The following is a 15,933-nucleotide window of genomic DNA, read 5'->3' on the forward strand; positions in this document are numbered from 1 at the left end:
ATAGGTAGCTTAGCTATGGGGGATGATAGCATGATCACTGCCTGCTTACCTGTCCTTGCCATGGTGCTGGTTCAACTGGCGCTTGCTGGTCTGAATGTGATGTCCAAGCTCACCATGGCCTCTGGCATGAGCCCCTATGTGCTCCTCGCCTACCGGAACTTCAACGCCGCGGCGTTCCTCGCTCCCATAGCATTCCTTTTTGAAAGGTACATACATTCTAATTAGTTTCATGGCAATTATAAGATTTCCATTGGCTTAAACTTTTTATTACTCTTGTCATATTTTCGTAATTAATTGGTACAGTATGTTCTTCCCAACTATCATAGGCTAGTATAAGTGGAGATTTTTTATTCTTAAATATCTATGATATATGTGATTTAGGCCTTGCTGGGCTGCTCAAAATGAGTGAGGAGTTGCCTCAAAATGGAGACGTTGATATGTGGGGCTAGGACCGGGAAGCCATTAATGTCACTTTTGGGTGGCAAACTGATCTCTCCTGTCACTTTTATATGTCGTCTCGAACAACAAAATTATATGATAGCTAACTCATTTTGTTGGTCATCGACGACAAGTATTTCCTTCTAGCGGTAGTATAATTTATTTTGCTAGTTATTTCATTGTGTTCTAGTACTTTAATACATTTGTTTCTTTTGCTTAATTTTTCTTATTATTTGCACTTTTTTATATTTTAAGAACATATCCTTCCAAAACACACTCTAAGTGTGATAACATTATTTGGCCACGCTATTTAGGTGGCATAGCAAAGGTTTTGGCATCACAGCTAAATTGGCATGACAGAAGACACTGCAATACCTACTAGCATGATGTGACAGTGTTGTCTAGCCACGTCAAATGGGTGCATAGCCAAAATGTTTGGATCTATAAATAAGTTTTGGGAGATTTTAGTTATAAAACTAAAAAAAAAGGCTCAATTAATAAAAAAATACTTTCACTTCAAGTTGGTACTACTTTTTTTATAAATTTATATTTATATTATATTTTGAAAGTATAATTAAAAACATGGTATATAATCTTCACATATATATCCAACTTTGCTAATGCTCGAAGTAGTATTTTTAAAGTGGAATGAAATTCTCACATATAAATGCTAATATTGTCATTCAACCTAAATTTAAGCCCTCTTTGGTACTACGATGGATTATGTTGAAGGATTTCTCCTCAAGCAGGGGATCGTGACGAACCCCCCTTTAGGCTTTGTTCGGTTATTCCCCAAAAGAGATGGACTGGAGAGGATTGACGGGGAATAATTCCACACCACAATAGGTGTGGAATAAATTCCTTCCTAATCCCCTTGAATCCCCTATGATTGGCATTAACCGAACAAGGCCTTAGGGTTTGGAGCAACGGAGTTGTCATGGATGAGCTTGAGAAAAGATTTATGGAAAATGGGAATTGCTTTTGGCGAGGAAAGGGAGTCAAGTGAGTACATAGGTTCAGGCCACACGGGGGCGTAATACCCCACTCTTATGGTGTGGATGATTGAGTGTGTAAAAAACATATACCCTTTTCCTTAGGCTTGGTCCTCCTTTTATACTCCTAGAGGTTACCAGAATGCCTAGTTGAGAAGGTAATTATAAGAAATAAAAACAACATCCATGGATTGGACAACTACAATAGGCTATATATATATATATCATTTATGACTAGCCTAGGAGCCATTAAATATCTCCACATTGCTCCTGTTGACGTGCAGCATGAAGGCACCCAAATATAACTGACATACTCTTTCTGCACCCATCCTTTGATAGTCAACGGTTTTCAAGCTAGCTGTCTCTGCCTCGTTGCATCCCTGGATAAGACAGATAGTGCCTCTAAAGTCGGTGGTAATAACGACGACAAGACCAATGTAGTGAGGGTGTCAGTGGCGTTTGAGCTCGTGATCGTCCTTGGTCACTAAACACACATGCCCATTAAATACCCTGTTAAGGACTGACATATGTCATGGGCCAATCTAAGATCTGATATGTCTGTGAAACAACACTCGAATCCTTTGGTAATTAACTGGAAGCATGTGGTTGGGGCGTCGGGTGTTGAGCACCCGACACCCCCTCCTTTGGTTCGTCAAAGTTGAGCTTTGGGCTGCCCGACGCGCCCACTTTTTGGGTTGGCTTTGGGGCAACCCCTATTTTGAGGATTACCTGCCCTTGAAAACAAGGACCCCGGTTCCTATATCACCGATAGATTCAATTCCAGTCACTATCCAAACAACATATATCTATATCTATATCTATATCTATATTGTAAAATTAGAACCAAGTTGACTTTTAATTCTATTCAAATTGGTAAGGTGAGTTTCTTGTGTGACTGCAGGAAAACTTGGACTGCAATTAGTAAGAAGATATTATTCCAGATTTTCGTATGCTCCAGAATTGGGTATGTGTTTTTCTTTTATGTACTTCAATGAAATTATTTAATAGGTACACCACATAGAATTTAATCTAGCTAGTGCCCCTTCTAGTAGAATAAACTAATCAGAAAGATTGTATGTATTCCAAAATTAAGGTTATGCCAAATTTAAACCATTTTCTAAATAATATATGTGCGAACAGATTGAACCATGGCGTAAACACCCAATGCATAAAGGGTATTCTTCCATTACTACAATTATGAAGAAACAAATTTAGCCTCCTTTGATTCCAAATGTAGGTCATTTTAGCCTTTTGCAAAAAGTATTATAAAAGGCTCCAAACTCAAATAAATTTGTTAACCTCTATTTATACTGCATTGAAAAATGAATTATTTATTTGTGTGATACTATATTTATAAACACAAATACATGATAAAAGATAAAAGAAAGTGCACATATGAATTCTTTAATGACTTTCATTCTAATAAAGAGATGAAAAGTATAAAAAAAATAACTTACATTTGGGGTTAACTAGAACAAAGCTTGTCAATTCCATCCTAGTCTATTTTAGTTCGATTTATGGAATGTAACATTGTGATTGTTCCAAGGCTTAATAAACTAATTAATATAAAGTTAACTTGTATAATATTTACATGTAACAATGCTTAAAACACAATGGTGGATCAAATTAATATGACAGATAAATGAGATCATGGTTCAATTAAACATGGCTCAAAACTTCAATGAGCAGCATGTATAGCTTATTTCAAAGTAGGGTCACTCATAGTTAATTGGGATGGTACTATAATGAGTAATACGGTAATCTTGCCATTTCTGCTATACTATAATTGATCAGAACAACCGGAGTTGATTGTACTCGGACTAAAACGATATGCTAAGGGCATGTTTAATGGTAGAATCTATTATGGGCTCTATCTTAAGCTGACTCTTCATAATTACAGACTAATTAATTTTCGTTCGTATTCCATATGTCGGCGTCTCTGATTAGAGTCAGTATACATATAAAGCAGATGTTCTGGTTGTCTCTTCGTTTTATACGCCAAGAATCGATGTTTTGCTTACTCCATACAAAACAACCACTTTTCTCTCTCCTATCCTCTCTTTCTTCCACATCAGCCAGCATGCAGCGATAGAGACAACAATTAGAGCTCTTTGTATGTGCCCTATTAGTTGTGCATAGGTTATGGGACAGAATTAATGACAGACATTTGGGATGTCGGTCAGTACCGGAATGGGTGATTGGTATTTGGCTAATATGCATCTAATCCATATATCTTCATAGCAAATCACGTGTATTTGGCTAGTTTACTAAACAATCTAGGAATTCTTGGAATGGGTGATTGAAAGTAGTAGTATAACTTTGTTCTCTTTCTTCGCTGAACTATATATTGCTCTTCACTTTGCGGCCAAGCTTGTTATATTCACATTATGAGGAATATTGTAATGACTATAACATAATTTTGTATAACCCAACCCATCTTATTACCCAATTGGTAAACATACATTGCCTTGTCCATAGCATGCATGAGAATGGCAGTGTGATGTGGGGGGTTTTAATCCATTTTCCTGAAGAAAAAGTGAGTGTGAAAAATTAGTGATGTAGTGCCGCGTACTTATTTTGAGTTCCAGTAGTCGACACGGCAAGCCAATTCCACTCCAAAAATTCCAAATAATATCAGAACATATACATACACAATACATGTTCGTTCGTTGGCAGTGCAACACTGAACCAGGTGCTCTACTTCGTCGGCCTCAAGTACAGCAGCCCCACGGTGGCGTCGGCGCTGAACAACACGCTCCCGGCGGTGACCTTCCTCCTGGCCGCGGCGCTCAACATGGAGCCCCTCGAGGGGCGCGCCGGCCGGGCCAAGGTGGCCGGCACGGCCGTGTGCGTGGCCGGGTCCATGCTCATGACCTTCTACCGCGGCCCTCTCGTCAGGACCCTGCCGGCTTCCCCCGTCCGCTGGCCGTACGTCCAGGGTACCATGGCCGCCGCGCACGCCGGTGGCCACGCCGTCGTCCTCGGCGCCGTTCTGGTCATCGCCTCCAACGTCGCGTGGGCCATCTGGTTCATCATCCAGGTAATTAATTTCTGATCGTACGTGCAGAAGAAGAGGTGTGTATATATGGATGATCCGATCGTCATGCGTCCGTCCTGCGAAAATGGTGAATTGTTTCTCGGCGTTCGCGTGCAGAAGACGCTGTCCAAGAGCTTCGCGTCTCCGTACACGAGCACGGTGTTGATGGCGCTGATCGCCAGCGTCCAGTGCGCCGCCATCGCCGGGGCGGCGGAGCGGAGGCTCGCGGCGTGGGAGCTCGGGCTCGACATCAGGCTCGTCGGCGCGCTCTACGCGGTAATGGCTCAAGAGATCTTCACATCACGCGCACACACCATGGCCGGAATTAACTGATCGATCGATGAGCACGCATGCAGGGGATCGTGGCGTCAGGGATAGTGTGCACGGTGATGTCGTGGTGCATCCAGGAGCGAGGGCCGGTGTTCGTGTCCATGTTCAGCCCGCTGGTGCTCGTCGTCGTCGCCGTCGTCGGGTGGGCCATCCTCGGCGAGAAGACACACGTCGGGAGGTATATTATATCACTGCATGAGCAGGGTTATCTCACCGTGGAGAGCAAGTGTTATGGTTTTAGGCTGTTCCTAGACACGATCGATTATCATGATAATCACAGTAACCGTAGTGAAGAAACCGTCGATTCGTCTACCATGTGTATGCGTTCTTGAACAGATTACCTATCGACCGTACATATGCTTTCTCACAAATAAATTACTACTAACTGTGCTTAATTTCTTGGTGGCGTACGTGCGGTGTGCAGCGTTATCGGCGCCGCGCTGATCGTCGTGGGGCTGTACACCGTGCTCTGGGGCAAGGGAAGAGACATGGATGCCGCCGCCGCCGCAGCCGCCATTGCCTCGGCCGGCGACGAGGAGATGGCCGGCGCCATTGGCACGGAGGACTTGTATAGCGCGGGTGTCGGACAGACGCGCCATGCATGACAGCATAAAGTAGCAGCGTAGGTGTTACCGCCTTGTGAACAAACATATATATGTCGTGTTCCAATCTCCCGTAGAGTTATAGGGGCTGTTTGATTCGAGGTTTTACATGGTCCATTGACCACTTGGTACTAAGATACTCTCCGTGTATTTTTCATTTAACGTAATTGACTTTCAAATCTAAAATGATGATTCATCTTATTATTTAAAAGCTTGGTACAAATATGCATAATTATTAGTCTACCTTTAATGATAAGATAAATCATAACAAAATGTAATTATTATTATGTAAATAGATGAATAGTTAAATGTAAATGCGAAAGGAAACTACATTAAATAAAAAACCAGATGTAGTAGGTTTTTTTCTTGTTCTAAAAAGATACAAATGTACATGTTTGGTGCCAGTACGTAGCATGTTTGGTGTGAGGAACATAATAAGTTGATCCATCATCATCTCATTCCTCAAAAGTACATCTTCTGTTTTTATCGACGCTGTTAACTTTAAATCAAGGTTTGACCGTTCATCTTATTTTAAAAATTTATATAATCATTAACTTTTTATGATTTAATTTATTACTAAAAGAAATTTACAAATGACTTATATTTTATATATTTGCAAAAAAAGTCAAATGATCAAACATAGATAAAAAGTCAATGACATCAAATAAGAAAAAACAGAGGGATTACTAGGTGAAGCAACATGAATCCAGTCATCTCCGAAATTTTGGAAATGATTCTACAATGGATCATTTTAAATAGATGGTATGGTTCTATCTCCCCGTTGATTCAATTAAGGCAGTAATACTGTAGCTAGTTCATTCAAGTGATCAAGAACAAACGAATTAACTTTTGACTAATTCTTTTCACAATTTCAAACTAGTACTTAGAAATTTATATATAAGATCTACTTAGAATTTTATTTTTTACTACCAAAATAATTAAATATTTAAACAAAAAGTTCAAATTGGTATAGAGCATTAATTTTAGTTTGAGTAGATATAAGGAAAACTTAGGAACCCTAACAATTTAGCGACAAAATCAAAACTAGAATTGGAAAGTTTAACTGAAGTGCACTCTTCATTAATCTATGTATTTATAATTTAAATTAACAAATATAAATTTATACTCTACTTGGAATCCCAAATATTGAATTGGAGTTTAACTGAAGTGCACTTTTAATTGAAAAATACGAAACTTATTTTAGTAAGATGTAAGTAATGTGGGCATACAATCATTTTAATATAATTTGTTGCAATTTGGTCTTACCTAGATAGCTGGCCTGGTTTAGTCACTATTTTGCGTTTAAAGTGAGAACTTTTTGCACTCAATTAATATATTTATATAGAATACCTCTGATGTTTTGATGTGCATGTGTCGATTTACTTTTATTCTTTTCTATCTCACTAAAATCAGTGTACGTACTTTGCGTCAGGATTTTTTCTAAAAAAAATACTTAGTCTATTTGTATCAATCGAGGCCCCAAAGGTCTAGGGTCGGGGGACGGGGTCACTGGGTGTGTTTGTAAAAGTTACATTTTAGACTTTTGTGTGGTGGGATGCCTTTGTTCATTTTCTTTACTTCCGGATTACATAAGATGCATTCCATATATACATCCGTCGATTATTTACCCTACAGTAGCCATAGTATAAAAAACGGACCAGCCCTACAGTACAAGAGAGAGAGAGAGTCAGCTCCTCTAGTGGGTCAATTTGCTTAAAGGACCGGACACACAACTGCACCGGTGAGAAACAAATAACCTTGACGGTTTTTGGTAAGGAATAAGTCTACATGAGATCCCTCAACTTATCATCTGGTCTGTTTTTCATCCTTGGACCACAAAACCGGATATAGCCGGTCCTCGAACTATCAAAACCGGCACAAAAAAAGTCCCTCGGCGGTTTTGAAGGCAGTTTTGGCTGACTTGACGCCTACATGGTTGTAGTGCCCTAAAATCACCATAAGTTTAAAACGTTGTTTAATCCGAATTTCAAGAAATTTTAAAAGATGAAAAGAGCCTCCAACAGTTAAAAATGACCAAGATTGAACTCAAATGGGCTTGTGGGTATTTTTAATAAGTTCCCCATGCCTCAAAATATGTAAGTAATTTTTACTGGAATTTTCAGAGCACTCTAGCTAATTTTAATGCAACAAAAACCATTAAAATAGTATACTAAAAAGAAAAATCAATTTAAATCGCTCTCCCTCAACTTGGGCTGAAAGTTGGCCCAAGTCCTCCCACCCCTCCCCTCTGTGGGCCCTCTCTCCTAGCCGGCGGCCCAACTCTTCCTTCCCCTTCTTCTCTCCCTCTTGGGCCTTTTCCCGGCCCACTGCGCCTCCTCCCGGTGCCGCCCGGCCCAGCTAGCCCATGGGGGAAGCGCAGCACGCACGTGGTCGTCTTCTATCTCCAGACCGGCGTCGACGTCTCTCTCCCGTGAACCCTAACCAGCGCCGCCGCCCGGTTCACCTCCTCCCTGGTGGTTTCCCTCCAAAATAAATAGAACAACGGAATCCCCACCTCTGCCTCTTAATTTCCCTCTTAATTCCACACTCAATCGTGACTTAAATCGCCGGTTGTCCTCACTCTTTATCTCGCCGGCGTTTTCATGGACGCAGTGAAGAAGCTGCCGGCGTTTCACCTCTCCCGCGACCTTCCACCTCCCGGGACCCTATAAAATGGAACACCCTCATCCTCCTCTTCCATTTGCTAGCCCTGGCCCGAGCTCTCGAGCTCTCTGCCCTCCCACCATCTTCCTCCCTCCTCTCCCCGGCGAACTTCGGCGGGCTTTTGCCGCTGCTCTGGACGGCTTCGGAGGACGCCGTCTGCACCGTTGAGTTCGTGTGGTCGAGGAGAACACCAGCCAACCCTCCGTTCACTGAAACAACAACTTTCCCCAGGAACCTATCGTTATCTTTTAGTGGTAAGCCGACGATTTAACGCCCATCTTGGTTATTGTTGCAGCGACCGTTCCGGTCTCTCTTCATCGATTACTTATTATCCAAAACAAAAGGTCTAAATTATCGAATTCACAAATTGTTCATCCGAACAACATATAAAATTCAAATAGTCTTTTCTTGGCTGTTTGAACATCGAATAGGATCTGTTCAAATCACTAATCCCCTCCAAAAAATTAAAGCACCCATTTTTTTCATATTGTTTGGTTCTTAATTTTATTGCTGTCTTAGCCGTTTTCGCTTACTTTTATCGTTGGTCGTGTAGATTCCGCTGTTCCGGAAGACCCTCTCTTCATAGCTATGGAAGCAGAAGAATTTTGGAGCGACCAAGGCAAGTCAATCATCCCTTAAACATATTGATCCCAATATTGTGAAAATCTATGTTGTTTTAATCCTTATGCATTGCTTTATAAAATTATATAATGTTCACTGTTTTATTTAGTTATTATTCCTATAATCTTTGCTTTATGGCCAGTTTGATATTTTTTATCTATACCTTGTGAACCTTAGTAAAATTGTAAAATAAACTAGTTTGACTCCCTATATGATGGACTCACTAGTTGCTTTAGGTTGGCTTATCCATGCTTAGATTCAACATAGAATCACTCTTTTATATTTAAAATGTGGTAATAACTAAAATGTGGTTTAGATAATAAGATTATGGCTGGTATAGCCAGAACTTGATGGATCCCTATTCAAAATTCTGAAAATTGTTTTTGGGTGGGGCACAAGGTGCATGGTTGTGTTAGAAGCACCTCGGCCGATATAAGGACCGGTCTTCGTGCCTCTATTGCGAAGCATATCAGTACAACCACATGTCTAATGGGTAAGGTCTGATCGGAATGGTAGATCATCTCAAAGCATAGGCCACTAGTACGATGAGTCTGGGGCCAGGGTCTACTGATTCTAACTTGGCGCAAGAGGGGGCATATCTCTACCCGGGGATCCGGCAATGGTTTAATTGTTGGGAACTGGCGGGCTGCGAAACCTCAGCGGGTCCTTTGTTTTGGGATGATATGCTTGAAAGGTCTTGTCACAACTTCTATCCAGGCACCGTGGTGGTGTTTGGCGCGTGGTAACGCGTATTGAATGTTGTGTCTTGTGGATAAAGTTGTACACTTATGATCAGAGTTAAAAACTATTCGAATAGCCACGCCCGCGGTCATGGGCAAGCCTAGCAATGTACCCAAGTTAGATTTCTCTCTCTAAATAAAATGAATGGATGGAATTCTTGGTGTGGTAAACAGGTGGTTTAACCTGGGACGAGTGGTTTAACCTAAGGTTTAAGGCCGGCAATGCGTGGTTTAGCGCAACCATGATAAAATTGCTTAGACATAAGTCTGGTTTTATAAATGGCTTTAAAATATTAAAATATTACAAACTTAGCTTTGTGCAAAAATGTCAACCATACTATGCCTTTCCTTTGTTCCCCTATGCATTTATATCATTTTCCGATTGACTTATTGAGCACGGTGGTGTGTACTCACCCTTGCTCCAAAATCCCCAGAAGTTGGACCAGAAGAAGGTGAAGGCTTTGGTTTCTAGTTCGCTCCGCCGTCAAGTGCCTGTGGCTGCCGTTGTTTAGTCTTGCGTTGTTTTATTTGTTTATCTTTGGTTGTAAGGGCCTAAGGTCGCTCATTTTAAGTACTCTATTTACGCTTCTGCAAAGTTTGGCTTGCAATAATCAACTGTGTCTTTGTGTACCTCGCCTTTCCTGGGATGAGGATTAATGCACAAAGCGATCTGGAAAATGGTACTTTTCCAGGCTTGACAATGGCTAGTTTGACTAGGTCTCCACCCACGTGGAATTGACATGACGCTTACGTGGCAATTATATATCAGAAAAACAGTGGTCCACCTGTCAACTGCACACAAAATATGATTTAAAAATAGCAGTCCCACGTGGGTCCACAGTCAGCTACCCAAGAGAAATAAATATGGTGGGGCCCATGGCCCCACATGTCATTCCTTCTCCCCACTTAGCTGACAGGTGGGCTCACTGTCTTTCTGATATATAATTGTCACGTAAGCGTCATTACAATGCCACGCAGGATAGAGACCTAGTCAAACTAGCCATGTAGGTGCCAAATTAGCCGAAACCGCCGAGGGACCTCTTTTGCGCCGGTTTTGATAGTTTAGGGACCGGTTGTATCTGGTGTTATGGTCCAAGGATGAAAAACAGACTGGAAGATAAGTTGAGGGACCTCAAGTGGACTTCTTCCTTTTGGTAAAATCTGTGTGAACTTGTGGTTATGGCAAGCATATGGGCCAGGCTAGAAAGGCCCACTCTCCTCATCAAGGCCCATGACATGCTTGAGTTCATTTATTGCATATAAATGGAAAAAAATGTGCAATAGGACTATAGGATGCTTTGTTCCAAGCCCAGTTACTAACTAACTACTCGTCTTTGTGTTACGTCTAAGATCAGAAAATATGCATTCTAAATAAATCTATGGCCTGACAATTATCGGCTAACCCATCGATCAAACTGGTGACCTAATAAACCAGAACGACTGGTTTAATAGCCAATTTGCACTATGCCAGTAGCTCGAGCATGGAAAATCTGCCACTACTCACCACATCCTAGCCACTCATGTACTCTATCACTAAATATTTGACGCCGTTGACTTTTTTATACACGTTTAACTATTTGTCTTATTTAAAAAATTTATATAATTATTAATTATTTTTATATCATTTGATTTATTGTTAAATATATAGTTTTACATATTTGACAAAAAAATTGAATAAGACGAATAGTCAAACATATATAAAAAAGTCAACTGCGTTAAATATGTAGGTACAGAGATAGTATAATTTATTCCTTGCTCCCTCGTTCCCCACTCATTGCTTTAAGGCCAGTTGCCACTTCCATTGATCCATGACACACACAATGTCTGTGATACTCCTATCAAGTTAACCTCATGCTTTAAGGATGCTCCCTACCCAACCATGCATAAGCGCAAAGTGTTTACCGAATTTCTCAACTATTGTGATGCAAATGAAAATGCTAAGTAAGAGATGGACATGCTACGTGAGTTGCCTACACAAAACGGTTTCAAAATGTTCAATGTTCAAGTGCTTTCCCTTCTCAGGTTTATGCATTCATGCGTAGGCATATCGTGTTGAGCATTAATTCTCTTAAGAATAGGCTTTCACCTCCCACTTCTAGCCTACTAAGAGTAACATGAAGTTGTACTGCTTATGCGCATTTTTACTGAAAAATTTGTGTCGACGATTTGGATGTACCCTACTCCTACTTGGTGAGTGTATTGGATTGTGGACAGATCAACTGTCGACGATTTGGATGTCGGCAATACATATGGGGTGGTTAGCGAGGCGTAAAGATCGATGGTTAGGATGAAGACACAGGGTTACTCAGGTTTGGGCTCTCGACTAGCGAGATAATACCCTATTCCTGCTTGACGATTGTATTGGATTGTGGGCAGATCAACTAGAAGATAGCCGATCTGAATATGCCGTCTGTCTGGCCGTCCCCATGAGGGGTGCCCCTATCCCCCTTATATAGTGGGGGATAGGGCTTATAGATAGAGTCATAATCTGATGAGACTAAGATCTATCCTAATTCGGTTACAACTCGGATCCGATATAGGCGGCATGCAATCCAGCCGTAACCAAACTTCGGTTGATACCATACAGATATAATCTCCTTTCTATTCGGTACCCCTACGACGGTATGTATACATGTAGTCTATGGATACCCCTAGTACAGGTATTCCACAGCAGCCCCCGTAGTCATACATAACTATGCAAATCATCCGTGTAGATTGTTGATCATCAGGCGTATCTTCACACAGTATGCTTGACGTTCTCCGAGTGCTTCCCAGGCGTTTCCCGAGTGATCCCGAGTACTCTATTATGATTGTAGAGGTTGTGCATGGCTCCGAATGGAAGGAATAGGTGCATCTCCGATGCACCTAATAGGTGTAGCCACCGACTCTATGCTTAAATGCGTAACAATTAAACATAGAGTCTTCTATGGATTGTTACCCAAGAGATGTTTCTCGAAGTTTCAAGTTTTCCGACTCGAGCAACACTGTTCTGAGTGTGTCCGGACCCGAGCGGTACCCAGCTCTAGTTGCTCTCTTCGAGCGATTTGAACCCGAGTGGTTTGAAGATGGTTTTTGTACCGTGTCTCCCCAGACATACAGCCTTCAGCTACGTTCTGCCCGTGGGGTAGGTTATGCCAACTGGCTTAACCGTTTCAGCTGAGTAGTTAGTACCGAGTATATTCGGGTTTACTCAAAGTTGAGGCACAGGCTAAAAAGCGCAATTAAGTGCCATGGGCGATATCAACCGACGCATGCCCGAGTGTGGCCTTGGACCCATAACATAGGCGTACCATCGATTCCCGAAATGTGAGAAATCACAAATTTTATGTCACCGTTTGGGCGAACCATAAACTCACAACGTTCTCGTCGACATGGTATCAACTATGCCAGCACCGAGTTTTACGCATCGGTCCGCTAGGCCCACGTAGGGACATAGTAACACTTAGTCGATTTTGGAGATTTTGAGTCGTTGAACTGTTTTAGTTCGGCGATTTTGGAGATTTGGTGTGATAGAGCACCCGTGCCACAGTAGCTGATCTCGAGGCCCGACTTAATGTAGTCAAAGCTACTCGGGACTGGTTTGCTTCTGTAGCCTTGGCGATCTTCGAGTCGTTCGAGACTATGGCGACTAGCTTTAGCTCCATGCCACCCAATAAAATCCTTGAGAGGCTTTAAAGAGGTACCCGGGCACGTGGCTGAGGAGGTGAGTGATATGGCGATGATTGTAGCTCGTCAAGCCTTCGCCATAATGAAGTCCCTTCGCCACCATCAAAGATTTTATAGCCGATTGTGACTCGGAGAAGGTGTTGTCGCTAGTGGAGGAGGCTCAAGTCGGTGCCGACTCCATAGTTCGGACCTTTGACCTGCAAATAGGAAATATAGCCATTAGCAGTAACTTGTCTTTTGAAAGACATTTGTTTGTCGGTAATGTAAATTGTTTTGCTATTGCTTTAAGTCTTTATTCTGATTAGATCTCGCAATCTAAAATGAGCTGTGTAAACTTGTGCTGTGTACCCATCCCGACAGCCCCCGAGTAGATTTAGCCAGTGCGGAGCGTAGCGTATTACTCGGTTTGGTACGGTAAGGGCGTAGCCGCGAAGTTTGTTTAGCTTTAGTCAGATATTGATCTCGTGATCGAAAAAGAGCTTTTAAAAAACAGACTTCAAAAGAATCGTATGACATGATACGATGTAGCCCTCCAACTGGCTTGCTGAGGGTGGAAACCACTCGGCGTAGGTAGTCGAAGGATGGAGAAAGAGGAAACTTTTACGAAAAAAGTACTAAGTACGAAAGGGACTTGCTGTTCGATATTCCACGAGTTCTCTCGTTGATGGCAATGATGACGGCACTTAGCGACGACGAAGTTGATGCATCCAACATGGTGGCGGTTCATGCATTTGGTGTGGTGATAGGATCACCACTCGGTGCGGATGAAGTTAGGGGTGTGGTTGACTTGGCGAAGAGATCTCCATTCGACGACGATGATCTCGGCGGTGACAAAGTTGATGAAGAGCATACGACCTTCTATTGGAAACTAGGGTCATTGGTGACCACTCGTTTCAACTTGACCACTCTGCGGACTTCAATCATGTTTTGGGTTAATCTATTTGCTTGGAGTCTTTTACTATTGTATGTCTCTTAGTCGTGAGATGAGTTGGCTTCGCGGCGTGTGCCCATCCCGACAGCCCTTGGGCGGACTTAGCCAGCGTAGAGCGTAGCGTCGTTTACCCGGTTCGTTACAGTAAGTTGGGTGTAGCCACGAAGTCGTATAACCACATCCAGACGTCGATCCAGTGAACAGATGAAGAGCTCATGAGCAGTAGATTTAATTTTCCCGGTTCATGTCGTCCGAGTTATCGTGCCAGTCGGAACGAGATGTAGAGATTGCATCTGCCGATGTGGCATAGGAGTTAGCCATGTCAAAGAGATCCTTGGCTGTAGTTGGCTCTTTGCGAGTGAATTTCGTGATAAATGGCTCATCTTTCAGGCCTTTGTGAAAGGCGGCGATGACCACGTCATCCTTGATGTTGGGGATGGAATTGCGAACCTCAGAGAACCGTTTGATGTAGGCCCGTAGAGATTCGTTCTTTTTCTGTTGGACCTGGTATAGGTCGTATTTGGGTCGTGGCTATTGTAAGTACCCTGAAAGTTGGCTATGAACTGATTGCGGAGTTCTGCCCAGGAGTCAATAGACTATTTAGGCAGCCCCAACAACCAATGTCTAGCCAAGTCATCTAGAGCAACTGGTAGATAGTTGGCCATCGCTTTAGTGTCGCCGCCGGCTGCTCGGATAGCCATGGCATACACCGTTAGCCAAGCCTTCGGGTCAGTGGAGCCGTCGTACTTCTTGATACCAGTCGGCTTGAAACCAGTCGGCCAAGTAAGCTGGCTCAAGTTTTTGGTGAAGGCCGCTACACCGTCGACCATGTCGGTGTCTGAGCTCTCGGGTGACCGATGCCTAGACCCCCGACTATGGCTCCGTTGTTCGTGGTCCCGACAACGACCTTCCCGGCAGGCTTGACGTTGGCGTCTGATCTTCCGGCGGAGGTTGAAGCTATCTTCCTGGTAGACACGCTTCTTCTCGGCCTCAAGGTCTTGGCGTTTATCCAGTCGGCGGATTTCGTCATTGAGGCGACGTTACTTACTTGCTGTGTCTTTCCTCTGCTCTATGTCAGGAGATGTTCGACGCGATCTGTTACTAGTCGGTGGCCGAGATCCGGATGGTCGTTTGGAAACGTTCGATCTAGATCGGAGTGACCTAGACGACTGAGCCTCCGACCGTATCGGTGGTGTTCCCGAGTTGCGTTGCAATGAGTATTGGATCGCAGTTGTAGTCACCATTGCCTTGATCTTGGTGATGGTTTCAACCATCAGTATATCTTGTTGAGGTAGCTGCTGAACGACGTCGCCGAGTAGATCCGCCGTCGCTTGGACGTTTTGTCGAGGGGTCTTAAAAACTGCATGCCCCTCAACCCAGGTGTGGAGTAGATCGTGCTGCACTTTGCCCGACTGGCTCCTTAGTTGTTCAAGAGATTGATTCTCGCGTTGGCATCTGGCTTCGTCTCCAAGTCGATGACGTTCGTCTTCCTGCCGCTGTCCTCTGGTCAGCTTGGCTGCTTGCAACTCTTGCCGCTTCTTCTCAGCCTCGTTCATTGTTCCTTGAGTGATGGTGAAGACCTCTCTGGGGGGGAACGAAGCTTCCCAAGCTGCTGTAGGTGTCTGATGCGGCAACTTGAGCAGTTGGCTTTGCATTGACCTCAATCCCGAGCGGCGGAAGTGCCGACTCAGGAGACTGCGGCTTGGTGTGGTGAGATCTAGATTGGATCTCATCTTGAAGCAACACCGAGTTGTCTGGTCCGAAGCGACAAATGTCACGCCCGGAGTTTTATCCCAAGCCTAAAATCGTGAAAAGAAATCCGTAAATAACAATTGGTTTAATTAACTCAGGAAAAATCCCTCTAAAAGGAATTAATTTGATTAAATCGAGGTTCCAAATCGACTAACTGGAT

At 43.0% G+C, this 15,933-nt stretch overlaps 1 protein-coding gene across 1 annotated transcript; it reads left to right on the top strand.

Annotated features, from left to right (window-relative positions):
* The first annotated feature begins 30 nt into the window (after nucleotides 1-30).
* On the top strand, nucleotides 31-14,501 carry LOC102716553 (WAT1-related protein At1g09380-like). The gene is made up of 7 exons (XM_040519870.1): nucleotides 31-206; nucleotides 2,332-2,394; nucleotides 4,107-4,470; nucleotides 4,585-4,743; nucleotides 4,824-4,975; nucleotides 5,222-5,291; nucleotides 14,412-14,501. The coding sequence occupies exons 1-7, from the start codon at nucleotides 31-33 to the stop codon at nucleotides 14,499-14,501; spliced, it is 1,074 nt and encodes a 357-aa protein (XP_040375804.1).
* Nucleotides 14,502-15,933: the final 1,432 nt, after the last annotated feature.

This window comes from Oryza brachyantha, chromosome 1 (genome assembly GCF_000231095.2).
Source record: "Oryza brachyantha chromosome 1, ObraRS2, whole genome shotgun sequence".
Lineage (NCBI taxonomy): Eukaryota > Viridiplantae > Streptophyta > Magnoliopsida > Poales > Poaceae > Oryza > Oryza brachyantha.

Bases quoted from the DNA above. Each gene is read 5' to 3' on its own strand.
- LOC102716553 (XM_040519870.1), top strand. From the start codon at position 31: ATGATCACTGCCTGCTTACCTGTCCTTGCCATGGTGCTGGTTCAACTG. The intron at 4,744-4,823 runs GTAATGGCTCAA...GCACGCATGCAG, and splicing joins TCGTCGGCGCGCTCTACGCG to GGGATCGTGGCGTCAGGGAT. The intron at 4,976-5,221 runs GTATATTATATC...TGCGGTGTGCAG, and splicing joins GAGAAGACACACGTCGGGAG to CGTTATCGGCGCCGCGCTGA.